This window comes from Centruroides vittatus, unplaced genomic scaffold, assembly GCF_030686945.1.
Source record: "Centruroides vittatus isolate TY-2023 unplaced genomic scaffold, ASM3068694v2 contig_575, whole genome shotgun sequence".
In the NCBI taxonomy this organism is placed as follows: domain Eukaryota; kingdom Metazoa; phylum Arthropoda; class Arachnida; order Scorpiones; family Buthidae; genus Centruroides; species Centruroides vittatus.
Window position 1 is genome coordinate 233,026 of NW_027122344.1, and position 15,167 is coordinate 248,192.

A 15,167-nucleotide genomic window follows, 5' to 3' on the forward strand; every position below is an offset into this window, starting at 1 on the left:
TTTAAATTCTTTGGCAACAGATTATAAAATGCTCTTAAAACCTTAAAAATATTTGGCGTTTTTAAAAATTTACATAGTTTTGCAATAAAACTTTTGCGAAAGTTTAATGCTAAATAATAGATTCATTTAAAATGCACATACATTTATCATTATTATAAGAATTAAATTATAATTGATAATTTAAAATTATTATTTATTTTAATTTTATTAATTAAAATAATGCTATTGAGCTTTTAAACTGATTTAAAAGTTATTTTAAAAATTAATTGTAAATATTTTAAAAGTTACAATATTTATTTAACAGGTGGCACTACCGAACCAAGTATAGTCAATAAATTATATTTACCGCAAACACGCTTATAAACAGTTACAATATAAATACAATTATTCGGTTTAAAAATATTTAAATAAGTATTTTACATTTCATTTTTAAATTATAATATTTTAAATTTTTTATAAAATAAAATGACATTGCGTATTCTGCCAGAATCTCTGTGAACTCGGTATAGGTTCCTACAAAATATAAAATATGCTATAAAGTTTTTTAAAACTCATCTGGATGTGGAGTTCATTTATAAAGTGAGATCTAGACATTTTACAGCATGTAACTTTTATATTGCTCAGTATATATAATAACCATGCAGTAAAATATGCACAGAAATAATATGTAACGTATAAAGACTTTACACTGTAATTAATATGTATTTATTTACCTTTTACAGTTAAATTTTTAAAAAGAAAAGTTTTAAAAATTCAATTTGACTAAACGAATTTATTACAGTATTATACAGAATATAAAGTTTGACAATTGCTCGAAGTTTAGATAGGAATGTCAACTTAGATATTCTTTTACGAAAGGATAATAAACCATTTTAAAATATTTTATATATATTATTTTTTCTTTAAGATATAAATATAAAAACCTTGCAAAAAAAAATAAACAATAAAATTTGATATCAGAGTTTACTTTTCGAATAGAATCAGTTGAAAATTTGGTTTTATTATTGTTAAATTTAATCTGTCAGAAATCTTGATGTCATGCGAAAGAATGAAGCTATATAAAGTAATGTTATAATGTTGACATTAGGATAACTCCTTAGAGAACAATAACGAAGATAAAGATGATTGAAAAGAAAGATCTTCAACGTAAGAGAGATTTTCAACGATTAACGATTGAGTTGACTAACAATAATCATTTGACAAAACTGCAGAATCATATCTCCATGAAATAAAAATCTATAGGAAATTGGTTTTCATCGCTATCGAACAATAATTTTCTTTTATTACATTATCAATGATATTGCAGACAGTCATTAAATAATATTGAAATTATTTTCCTACCGAGGAAAAAAGTTGCTTAATTGTTATTCGTAAAAGAATAAAGTTTGGTTTAATGGAAACAAAAATATATTGCGACAATTTAATTTCTTATTTACCAGATGACAATAATTTATCCCGTTATTAGATTTTGTTTTTTAATAATAAAAACTATTTTTAATCTTCCAACATCCTAGTTTTGCATTTAAAAAGTGAAATTTAATATATTACTTAAAGACGTGTGATTTGCGGTATTAAATTTTTTAAATTTTAATGTATGCTAACTATTAGTATTTAACATATAGACTAATATAACATGGATAATAAACAGATATGGAATTTGGATGACTTACTTCTGAAAAGCAAAAATAGGAGGAGAAAAACAACAAGTTTGCAAAATTTCCGTCATTACATTCATTAGAATTCAGTTTTCAAATGAAATTTTTAAGTTTATGAAGAATAAAGAAGCATTCTTCGTGAACTTGATATATGATTAAAATAAAAATCAGTTTTACTTTATTAATTGAAAATATTATTATGTTGCAAATGTCATGCTCAGATGATACTAATGCCAAATTTTATGCCAGACTAAATCAAAGCATAGCTACTCAAACAAGGGTAACACTAAGCTGTGTTATTGGTATTACTATTATTATTATTGTTGTTGTAGCTCATCTATTGATGCCATCATTTATCTGATAATTTCTTTAAAAGGTAAATTTTTATAGAAGCAATTTTTATTAAATTGCAAATGATGATGTTTCCTCGGTTTTATGTTTTATTAGCTGTCGCATGCACTGTTTGTTAAAAACTCGATTTAGTTATCAAAATTATCTAAATTAATTTTATGCAAATTTTATTAATTAATTTTTAGCTCATAAATTTTATTTAGATTCTTATATTTTTAAATGATATTAAAATTATTATTGCCTACGTGAAATAACTCTACAGTCATTATTAATTTTTTTTTTAAATTAAAGTATCTTTGTATTTTAAATCACAAATAATGGACATTTTGTTTTCATATTGATAAGTTTTATTATTACATCAGTATATATTTTTACATGTAAATTCATGACGTGGACATCAGTCGTAAAAATATACCTATGTTATAATTAATTTCCAACGTGTTTACGTAATATAAACGTTTGACAGGAAATTTTACTTTTAAAATGTCATGTACTGTACATTAGCTAATTGTTTCTTACGCGTATCCATTACTTATAATTTTTATATTTATAAGAAAAAAATAGCATCACTATAATATTCCGTTTGAAATATAAAACAATTTCAACTTATTTCTGAATTTTCCTTTTTGTAAAAAATCGATAGCATTTAACAATAGTCGTGAAAGAATTTGGAAAAAATATTGAGTGAATTTATCTTTAAAAAATTCACCACTTCAATACTTGAATTTAAATGACGAATTCGACATTACATAACTCTTTAAATGTAAAAGTTCAGAAATATCTAAACTTCGCTTTCGAATGCATCAAAAATTATATTTAATTATGCTCCTAAATATGACTACACAAATCGTAATGCTAATAAACTACCATATTTTAAATAATAATTATTTTTAATGTTTTAAATTTCATACTATATCAACAATTTTAAATTAAAAATCATAGAAAATAAATCTATGTTGATAATATTTCTTTTAACAGTAGATTTAAATTTCATCCTTCTTCATTTTTCTATTCAAATAACTTTAAATAATTTGAAAATTATCAAAAGTACTGTTATAAGAAATTTAAATTCATTATAATTATAGTATTAAGCTACTGTATCAAGGTATATCCATAAACGACGTGTCCCAGTTTAGGAGAGGGAGTAGTATAAAAAAAGACCACAAAAAGACTACGTAGTGGAAGGAATGGATAATGTAAAAACCATGTGGTTATAAATATTTTGAAATTTGAAATTTTTTAAATTTTTTTAAAAAATATTAATATGTTATTAAATACAAAGTATATTTTTACACTTAGTCAATTAAATTAGGCAATTTTCTTGTAACATCATTGTATGACCTTCAGTGGTCGCGCTGCATAGCGCCAAAATCGCCACTTGGCGATATTTTTATTAAAGTGGCGATCAAAATATAATACTTGCGATAAAATCCTAGTCCGCTTGTTTCGACATTCGGTTTGAAATTGAATCACAAATCACACTTCCGTACAATGGGAGTCCCGTGCACACACACATCTAGCGATTTCATCACGTCACGCGGCAAGTTCAGAAAGAAAAGTAAGAAGTGACGTCGAGAACCGAAGGCAGTTTTGTGCAATGTTGCTCAGCGTTTCCGGGTTGGGATTTTTAATCGACTGACAGAAATCTTGGAGAATTTTTTGGGATGACTTTTTTCACTTTGATCTTTTTTCAGTAGACTAAAACAAAAATTTTGACATGACAGAACCTGTGAAATACTGTTTAAAGATTGTGACCAAATGTGTTATTCAGAATTATTCATTAAAAAGTCATTCAAGAATGATTCCTTTTGCTAAGAAGGAGATGGCCAGATGTTCGGGTCTCCGATTCGAACGAAACTTGGTGAGCACGTAGCACAAACACAAACAGCTGGCCGTCCAATAATAGAAACCACTTCTCAAGCGTTTCCAAAAATTGGACCTCTAAAAATTTAGTGTTTAGCTTATAAGTCTTTGGAAGTTTTAATTCCCAGAATGGTGATAGCCGAGTGAATAAGACGCTAGGTACTGGGATTAGATGATGTAGAGTCGGAGTTTTGGTTTAGTTTAGTTAATTTTATGTGTAGTTTTATTATTTTATCGCATCATTAGCATTATATTATTAATATTATTATTCCTCAAATTTAAACCTTATAAAACAAGAGATTAAAAATTGTGACAGGCTTTAAACGTGAGGAATAATAATAATGCTAATAGGAAATAATAACGCGGTATAATAATAAAATAATAATGTTACACATAAAAAAACTAAACTAAAATTTCCAAAGATCGAATCTACATCAGCTAACTCTGGTGCTTAGCATCTTATTCACTCGGCTATCGCCACTCTTGAATGTGAAACTTCCAGACTTATAATCTAAACACTAAATTTTCAAAGGCCCATGTTTTGAAAACGCTTGAAAAGGAGGTCCTATTGTTTGGACAAGAAGCTGTTTGCGTTTAAGGCTACGTGTTCTCCAAGTTTCTTCGAATAGGAGAACCGAACGTCTGGTCCTCTCCTTGTAAGTGACAGTTTAACATGTTACTTTTGCTTTCCAGACGCCAAACTGATAAGGCTACCGGCACCTGCATTAATTAGTTAGTAAAGCTGGTGGCGAAAAAAATTTAAACTGGCGAAATGGTGGCGATATTTTTAAATTTTCCAAGGCGATCCCTGGATCTGTTTTAAGTGAAAGAGCTACTTGCGATACTTATTATCTAGCACATGTTACAGCCCACGTGCTGGATAACAAACAGCGTTTTAAAAAATAAAACTATCAATGAAATATGAATGCTGACATTGGTGTTTTAAAAATAAAATTCTTATTTGAAAAATTGAAAAACTACGTTAAAGAAATCTGTCTCTTGAGAATAATAATGCATTTTTTAAATAATTTTCAATATAAATTAATTTTAACATTACAAGTTTAAAAAGTATTTATTAATTGGCAGTAGAGGTATCATCCATATGTTCCGTTGCCGTCGTATACGGCAACGCGACATATGGATGATCTGCCGAGAGAGAATGTCTTTTAAGGAAACTGGCCCCTATTTATGTGTTACTGATATGCAGAAAATCCGGAAAACTCCAAGTGTTTACATAATGTAAACGTTTGACAGGAAATCTTACTTTTAAAATGTCATGTACTGTACTGTACATTAGCTAATTGTTTCTTCTGCGTATCCATTACTTATAATTTTTATATTTATAAGAAAAAAAATGGCAGTAGAGGTAGGCCAGGCGCGAACCTACGACTGTTTAGTGTTTATTGGTTTTATCACTGAGCCACTGGTGGACAGTAGGAGGAGGAGGATTAGATCCTCCAGAAGATTGAGAAAATTAGTAAAAACTGGTTTATTTTGATGGGATATTGTAACGCGATACTTGAGCAACATGCATGGGGTGCCCCGAGAAGACTTTCTATGAGAAACTGGCCCTATTTAAGTATTATAAATGTAAAGAAAACCCGAAAACCCCACATAGCTAGCAGGTTCATGCCTCACACTGGTGGTTAGTGAGGCATGCCTAAAAGCCTCTAATTACGAACCTCAACAAAAATTAATAAGTAAACAGCAAATTTCCTATTAAACAAACTATTTGTTTGTTATAATCAAGACGTTAACGTTTAACGTTAACGTCGTGATTATAACAAACGTTTAACGTTTACAAATAACAAATATGATTATATTATGATTCGTGATTATAACAATGCTTAACGTTTAATAAATATAATTTCCTTTTCACTTACATAAATTCTATTTTTCTGATATATGTTATAAAGTTAAATAGCAATAAATGCTTGAGTTTTACTTTATTTTTTTTAATTACTGAAATTAAATATATGACTCGTAATTTCGAATTCAATTCTGACTTACCTTTACAAAAAGGTTTACCATCGCTGATCTAGTAAAAACTGAATAGCTGTAGTTCGAATCGAAGACACATTGGAGTAAAGTTTAGCCTATCGGCATTAGTAATATATTTTAAGTGTAGCTTGTATTGCTAAATTTTATTTCCCCCACTGTATTTTTGTTTCGATAGCACAATGTGTAACTTTTCCAATGGAGATCTTGAATTTTACACGCGTTTTGGGGGATCGGGCCACATTTAATCAGGAAGATGAGGAGAGGCTTAAACTTTTAACTAAAATAAGATGCTTGGTTTATATATTTCGATTGATAAATAAGCACTGTTGAAACACGAATTTTTGTTAAAGGAGTTAAACATAAAATTACACACCAAATATTAAAAAATAGACCACAATTACATAAACGCAATGACAACTAAAAAGTATCTCGCGTGTGTTTTCTTGTATGCACATTGTTATTTTTTATTCTTACAGATTCTGAATTTTTCTCGGAAATTTGAAAGTTCAGAAAAACGTCAGAAACAAATCTGGAGTTTAAATAATTTAATATTTTGACAGAATAATTATGGATTTGTTTCGTTAATGTTTTTAAGATTTAATTGTAAATAGAAGTATTTCAATAGTTTCGAAACTAAAAAAATATAAATATAAATGCAATAAATAAGAATATCTAAATCGTTTTCGACTCTTAATTATAAAACAGTTAAATAAGTACTATAAAATGATATATAAGCGTCTGAAAAATAAAATAAAAAATAAATTATAGAAGGAACGAAACAAATATAAAATTTTAGGAATTATTGATTTAATCTTGGTATAAATTTACTCGAAATTTTTAATTAAATCTGTATAACTTTTAATTTGACTCAAATTTTCCTCTATGGTGTAATCTAAAACCAAAATAGTTTGTCTAAATTATTGTAGTCTTACAAAATCTGGGGAGAAACTACTATAGATTTGTTGTAAAAATCACAAATTTTAATTTTATTCTAAAATTTAATCACTTAATTTACTCTAATTTTATAATGCCTACGTTCTTTCGATTTTAAACTTTATTATTGTATTATTATAATATACCATAATTTAAATTGAGGAACTACATCATCCAGGTGCAATTAAATATCACTTGATCATTTATATCTCCAATTTATTTTTCATGATCATCGATTATATTCTTTACAGAATTTATTTTATATTTCCTTATCATTTAACTATTAAATTATACTTCCATTCCTTAACTGTTGAATGTGATTTCTACTACATTCTGTCTTAACATTCAAGTTCGAAAATGTGATGATAAATTCTTACGTAAAATAACTTACAGAAGTTCGAAGAATTTCATTTTATTTTGAATATATTCGAAGTTAATGTTTTAATTCTAAAACGATGCTAATTTACAGTAAAAACAAGTTATAAATTTAATACTATTTGAAATATATGCTCTCCACTTCAAATTAGTACTGTAGTGTTTTACCCCTTTAGCAATCGAGTCGTGCTGGTCATCTAACTCCTTTCAAGAGAAATTTTTAAATTGAAATAACATGACTTCCGATACAAATCGAAAGTTCGTATGTAGTTAATCGGGGCCTCCTACCCATATCTGGTCTCGTCTTTCACCTATTTAAGTCCGTTCTCCAGATTAAGGAAAGTCGGACAAACAGATGACAGTGGGAATTTATGTCTATAATTTTTTTCAAATTGCAGTCCAATGATTCCAAAGATTGTTTTTTTTTTCTTTTTTATTCTTCTCTCAGCTCTATAGGCACTAAAAGGGTCTTTTTATCAAGCTCATTATGAGTTTGGCAAGGTCCACAAAGAAGTAGCCGACCGATGAGGGACGGAGTCCAACATATTCAGGATGGACCACTCCCGAAAAATTCTTGGGGTCTTTCGACCAGTCCAGATTAATTCCCGGGTCCTCTATACCGATGGGTGACACTTCAACTGCTCAGCCATATTGGAAAATTGAATATTATAAATATAAAAATTTGCATTTTTTAAAATATGTGTCAAATGAAAAGAAACTAATGCTTAACGTTTAATAAAAATGAATATAAATATAAGAAAAATTGCTCAATTTAATATAAAAGTCGCGTTAATAACAATGTAATGTATTGATGTCAGCTTTATAAGCTTGAATAAATAAGAACTTCGACTGACATTCCTTTCACTTGCAAGAAATCTAATAATCAATAAAGATTTTTAAAAATCAAGTAAACACTAATAATTTATTTAATATTTTATTTTCAGGTTCAAAAAAAAAACAAAAAAATCTACACGGATGTTAACAAAATTCCAAAATTAAACTGACCTGAAAAAATATTAGTTCATGAAACATTTCTTTAATATTAAATTAAAACAAGTGAGGTAAAATTTTTAGAACTGTTATAAAAAAATAAAATTTGATATTTATACATTTGTACAGTACAATTTGTAAACAAAAAGTTTTAAAGTTTATAAATTAAATCGGATTATACCAAAAATTTCGCTGTTTACAGATTAAGTTCAACTTTGAATTTTCAAAATTAAAGTTTGAAAATTAACATTAAAAAATTAAAATTCTGATCTCTGTTGACTTATTTAAATTTCTTGAATATAAAAAGCAATTTTAATCATTCGGATAATGCATATCTTTTTTTTTTGTAAACATTATAACAATTATTTTTTAGATGTAAATGAAATTTAAGCAATAGTAAACTTATATCATTACAAAACTTCAAGCCTATTATTTCGTTAAAAAATTAAGGCTTGATATTCATCATCTTGGACCATATCTCAAATATTTATTTATTAATCTCTTTTGCTTCTTATATACAATTATATTATTAAAGCAAACAGTAATTAATCTTATATTCAGTAGCTTTTGCATATTATAAAATCTCGGAACTCCATTGATAAAGCAAAAAAGTTTCGATAATATTGATCAACAACATGGGTTTCTCACATAAAATTATTTTTTATGTAAGAAACCCATGATATTTTTATTCAAATTCTTAAAATATGAATACAAGAATTTAACTGAAGCATCACGAAAGACAATGATAATGAATGTTTTCGTAATTGTAATGTTAATGATTAATGATAATGGTTTAAGAATTGTACTCTGATGTAGAATATGTTTACGAAAGGCCCTTCAGAAAAAGATGTGCGATATATTTCAAAATCTAACTCAATGAATATAAAAGTAAATTTTTTAGAAGATTAAATACTATAGAGTAATTATAATATAGAATAAATGATCTTAAACTGCACATACTTATGTTATAATCATTAATGTTCTTTATTTAAAATACGTATTTTCTTATGTGTCCTGAATTTTAGTTTCGCCATACTAAAATTAATGTTTGTAATTGCTTTAAAAAATTAATCAAACGAATTTTATGGTATTAATTGATTTACTATTGCTATTGATGTATTTGAATATTGTGCTAGATTCAAGTTTTAGATTTATCTTTTTACACATAAATTTTAGATTTTACGAACAAAATATTGCTACGTCCGTATTCGGGTTTCTGCGTGTTTTAATTAGAACAAAGTTTAATGAATAAAATAAAAATAAATGCAAGAAAAACGTTAATGTTTTCATTTTTGTTATTAGTACTGTATAATCAAATTCTGAAATAACTGAAAATAAAATTCTGGTTAGCTTTCAATTTGCAATATATCGGCCTATCGAAAATAGAAAAAAACTCATCACGAGATTTTTCAATTTAATCTAATAACTTTTTTTGTATAAAAACAATGAGGACAATTTGCTTATTATTATTATTACTAAAATTAATTTCTGATTTTGAAACAGTAATCAATAAGTTCGCTTTACCAGTTTTAATATGAATTTGTAAAACCGGTTTCAAAATTATTTTAAAAAATAGCCTTAAATAATGTCAAAGATTGATAATTATGCTATGTTCTTAAAATCATTTATACACTAAAAATATTTTTTAAATTTATAATCAGTAATTAAAATCAAAGTTGTGAGTGAATATAATTTTATTAAATATATTATACTAAACATATTGTACGTCATGAAGCACAACATCTATCAGTGAAACACCATAAATAAATACAAACATTTGTATAAAATACACAAAAGAATAATAAGGATACACGAGTTACACTGGATACACAAAAAAATGCATTATCTTGAATGTTTTCTGTACAGTAGCAATAATGAACGATATAAATTTTGCATAATGAAATTTATGGTCTAATTGATGCTAATGCTAAACACCTACATACATACACATATATACTGTATATGTGTGTGTGTATTTAGTATAAGATATATATGTAGTTGAAAATTTTAATTATAAATGTATATATTCTCTTAAATAAGAATAAAATGCTAAGCATTAGCATCAATTAGTGAAAGTAAAATCAAAATTTACATACCTTTCTTTATTGATTTTTAATTTCACATCAATACGATTTCGATGCTTATGCTTAATTTATTTTTAACCAATTCTTAATTTAAAATAAATTTAAATATTTTATTTATATCTATATTCCATTTAAAATAGATATAAATAGATTAAACACCGAGAGCATAAATATTACAAATTGAGCAATTAACGGCTTTAAACATGCCTATGAATGTGTTTGGTTAAAAAAAATGGCCAAACGATAAATATTGTACTGTTCCATACATATAAGGTGTAATCTATTTTTAAAATGCAAAAGAAGGCATTTTCATAAAATGTATAAATATTTCTTAAGAAATCCAACAGCAGTATTTATATAAATACAAAACCGAAATCCTCTCAAATAGGTAATGCATTTGAGAGACTTTCTTTGCAGATTCAGAGAAAAGGCAAATATACAAGTTTATATATATATATATATTGGATTATTAGCGATTATTTAAAAATATTTCTAGATCTTCTGTATCTTCTTATCCAATTTCTGATATGTTAACAGAAACTTTTAGAAAAGCTGGGTTTTATATATATATATATATCTTTTTTAATATATAATTTCTGTTGTACAAAAAATCAGGGGATTAAGACGATGCCATTTGAAGTGGTCTAATTTTTAACAAAATGGTTAAGGAAATCAATAGGTAGTGGGAATATAATTGTCGAATTTTTCTCTGCTGATATTGTATTTAGAGTCTGCAAATAACGTAATTGTAAGGCAGCAGGAGATTGTGTGATAACTTCAGCCGCTTCTTTCAAAGCCCTAGCTGATTTTTGTTCTCCTTCAGCAGCAATTACCTGAACAAAAAGGAATCGATATCATATCTGTTAAACGGAAAATTGCATACAAAAATAGCGTGTTAAACGTTATATTAAAATCAACCTTGGCTCTGGCTTCTCGTGCAGCTTCTGCTTCGGCTGCCATTGCGCGTTGCAGCTGGACAGGCAATCTTACATCCTTACTACAAGAAAAAAAGATGTATAATGTTCTACTTATTACAGTTAGAAATGAATTCTAAAATTGTATATTCACATTTCTACACGTTCGACTTTTATTCCCCAAACGTCGGTACATTCGTCTAATACGGTCTGGAAAGGACAATCGATAATTGTAGCCATAATAAATAAACGATATGTTACGTAAACATATTCCTCACCTGCATCGAAGTTGCAATTGTTTCTCTGTCTGAAAGAATTTCATGCAGATTTTTCGTTCCTAACATATTTCTTAATGTTGTCTGTGCTAGCAGTCGAGTGCTGTGATGAGCATTTTCCACATTAGCCACAGATATGACCGCATTTTGCACATGATAGTAGACCACTGCATCTACAGAAACTGTCACCGAATCTTTCGTTAGAACCTATAATAATATCGAAACGATAGTCATATTTATATACTTAGAAATAGAAACAGAGTATGTGCCAATCGATATGGCTTACCTCTTGTGGTGGCACGTCAAAGGTTAAAGTTCGCAGATCAACCTTTGTGTAGTTTTCTATACAGGGTAATATGAAAAATATGCCTGGTCCTTTTGATCCTCCGTGTAGAAGTCGTCCCAGTCGAAAGATAACAGCTCTTTCGTATTCTTGCACAACCTGAAAGTAAGAATTTAGAAGACTTAGTTTAAGATGTTAGTTTTATTTTAGTTAATTTGCCTAAAATTTGCTTACTTTTATACAGAAGAAAAGCGAAAATGGGAATGTTACGATAACAATAGCAGTGGACAAAACAGTCAGAATCCATCCGCAGAATCCTAGACCGTTATCTTTACTATCGGCTAAAAATGGATTAAAAAATAATTAATCTGACTTCATCCAAGTAAAAATAATATAACTGCCGAAAACTTAGAGATAAAAGTTAAAAATTTCTTTCGGTCGATGAACTCTACAGATTGTGCTAAATATAACTTAAAATTATATCCACCCTTGTTCGTCAGTGAGCTTCGATTTTCTCGGGCAAATCCATTCTAAAAATATTCTTAAATGTTTCATTCTAATCAATAACATATACATTACAATTGAAACAATTCTTAATTATATAACGTTACGAACTGTTTTCTTTTCAGTATTTGACAAGTATGAATATTTTATAACCGTGAAAAAAGCTGTAATCAATATTAATGAAAAGTCAAATTAATGCGAAAGGAATTCTGCGAAAAAACGTTATACAGAATAAGTAGAATTGTTGCAAGAGCAACGACATTATAATTTCTATAGAAACAATATACTTTTAAACGCTTTTCTACAGCTTAAACGATGTTCTTTGTATAGAATTGGAATTTATTCTAAAATCACTCAATTTCTGCGTAGAAAATTGAAGTCAATCTCTACAATGGAGCAACGTTTTGATTTAAAACAAATTCATTATTATTTAGTTTCTAAATAATACTTATATCTAGGCAAAAATATAGAACGTGGAAGCATAAATGACAAATATTTTAATTAAAAATTGTTGCTTGCATAATATATGTTCATAAAATTCAATAACAATTTAATTATGATATATTCGAGTTGCCGTGACATAAAACCAATATTATGTTTTCAATGTTTCTTAATTTGACCCATCGAAATTATTTCATCATTAAAGAAAACTAAAGAGGTTTAAAAATATAAAATATTAATCGGTAGCTTTTTACATTAAAAAAATAATAATTTTCAGAATTTCTGTTTCGACAAATAAAATAAATATTCGCAAAAATTTATATTATAATGATAAACTAATAGCTGTTTCATTGCTGCCTAAAAATAAAGTGAACATTACTGTTAATAAAGAAAGAAAAACTGCATCTGAGTGTGTTCTAATTATTTAAAATAATACAGACAATTAGAAAAACGTGATTTCGTTAGGAATTTGTAGCTTACCGTTAGAGTACATGTTAAAGATGTGCACTGTAAAGAAGACGAAAGAGCTTTGAGCCTGAACCACCGCCTCAACATCATAAAAAAAAGAAAAAAATTCTTTCAACGTTTCCTAGTTACAAACATAAACAGATCACGCAATAAATTTTGTACAAGAGTATTACGAGAAATGAATTTAAACATTATTAAAAAATATTTTTGGTATATTCATATTGTTATACTTCACAATGCTTTCTTTATAATTATTATTCGGTCTGTTTTTCTAAATATAATAAACCACGACACTAAATATAAAATAAACCAGCCGTACTGTACATGTTTCATTATTAACAAATCAACAAGTTTATAGAAATTACGTTGTTATTAATATTTTAAAAAAATTCTTATTCTGCAAATAAAATGAAATATTTTACTTTTATAAAAAGAAAATTTTCATAAGTGTAAAACTAAGAAAAAAATTAATATTAAATCATGGAATTATTGTCAAATTTATATGAAATATTATAAATTTTTAATATTACTTTTTATTCTTTTACATTAAAAAATCAACTAGTTAAATAGAAGGCTTCAGATGTGAACAAAGTCATGTAATGGCATAACTACTTTATTTTACATTTTCTCGAAAGAGAATTCAATTGACATTTATTGTACAGTACATAAAAGTACGATAAAAATTGTTACGTATGAAACGTAATATTTACTCTAATATTTTAACATATAACTTTTATTTCATTTTATTACCATTACAGTAATATTCAGACAATATTTATTAAATAAATATACACAGAGAACATAGAGAAATACATACATAAATAACAGAGAATTAGCTCACTTAATTTAATTAAATTAATATTAAAAACTCTAATCAGAGTATATAGTAATAATCAAATAGCATAAAGAATGTGTTTTTCTTAAAATAAAGGTATTACGAATTATCTCGTAGTTGGCTTATGTAACAGAAAGCTCTTCGCTAAAGCCAAACTACGAGTTAATTCGTGCACAGACACGATTCGTCCTGTCACTTCGCTACAGCCAATCGGAGATGTGCGTCTAAATTCATTAGTAATAAATCGGATATAGAGGCGAACACATCACATTACGTCTTTTTTGAGTGTGTTATTTTTTATTTATTTTTATAATCAAATTATAAATATCCCAAAATGGATAAGAAAAGACCACTGAGTAAAAAACAACTTGATTACTACACTAATCTAAGTGATTCAGAATCTGACAAAATTTTTGGTGAGGATGGGGGAGTTTATTTGGCAGCGAAATGGTCCTGTTACTGTTTGTAAATGGAAAGACAAACGAGAAGTCCTTACCATTTCAAACATGCACGTTGTTGAAATGGTAGAGGTGTTCAATCGCAATGGAAAATGTTCGATGAAACCGAATATAATTCGAGATTATAATCATGGAATGTCTGGCATTGACGATCAGATCAAATGCTATCGTACTACACAGCTCTAAGAAAGACTATTAGATGGCCCAAAAAGGTTGCATTACATATTATAGAAATATATATACATAATGCGCACAAACTCTTTCAAAAAGCAACTTCTTCTAAAATAAAACTTATAAAGTTTAGAGAAGCATTCGTCAAAGCGTTAATTGGAGAAGAGATTCAACCAGTTTCAAAAAAAATTAAATTGCAGAAGCTCCACTATTTACAGAGTATCCCATCTACTCAGAAAAAACATCATCTGACAAAGCCATGTCGAATTTGTACCAAAGCTAAAAAACGCCGAGAAACGCGTTATTTCTGTCCAATCTGTCTTGAGAAGCCAGCCCTTTGCGTAGAAGATTGTTTTAAAAATTATCACAAACAATAAAAATATCGTTTTGCTTTTGATTTTAAATAAACATTTTATAATATTTTCTGTTCGTTTAAATTTATATTTCTGTTTTATAAATTATCACAAACAATAAAAATATTGTTTTGCTTTCGATTTTGAATAAACTTTTTATGATTATATTTTCTGTTCATTTATTAATAAATGTTCTGTTCATGTAAGCCAAAC

The 15,167-nt window shown here is 27.3% G+C and overlaps 1 protein-coding gene across 1 annotated transcript in view; it reads right to left on the reverse strand.

Annotated features, from left to right (window-relative positions):
• Nucleotides 1-9,844: 9,844 nt before the first annotated feature.
• The window catches only part of LOC136979038 (stomatin-2-like), a 49,756-nt gene continuing 44,433 nt past the window's right edge, over nucleotides 9,845-15,167 (reverse strand). Inside the window, exons 2-7 of the mRNA XM_067274915.1 lie at nucleotides 11,959-12,065; nucleotides 11,728-11,883; nucleotides 11,445-11,648; nucleotides 11,321-11,376; nucleotides 11,171-11,249; nucleotides 9,845-11,085 (exon numbers count right to left, since the gene is read on the reverse strand). Coding sequence (XP_067131016.1) covers nucleotides 10,897-11,085; nucleotides 11,171-11,249; nucleotides 11,321-11,376; nucleotides 11,445-11,648; nucleotides 11,728-11,883; nucleotides 11,959-12,065 — 791 coding nt within the window. The 3' untranslated portion in view covers nucleotides 9,845-10,896. The remainder of the gene's footprint in view (nucleotides 11,086-11,170; nucleotides 11,250-11,320; nucleotides 11,377-11,444; nucleotides 11,649-11,727; nucleotides 11,884-11,958; nucleotides 12,066-15,167) is intronic.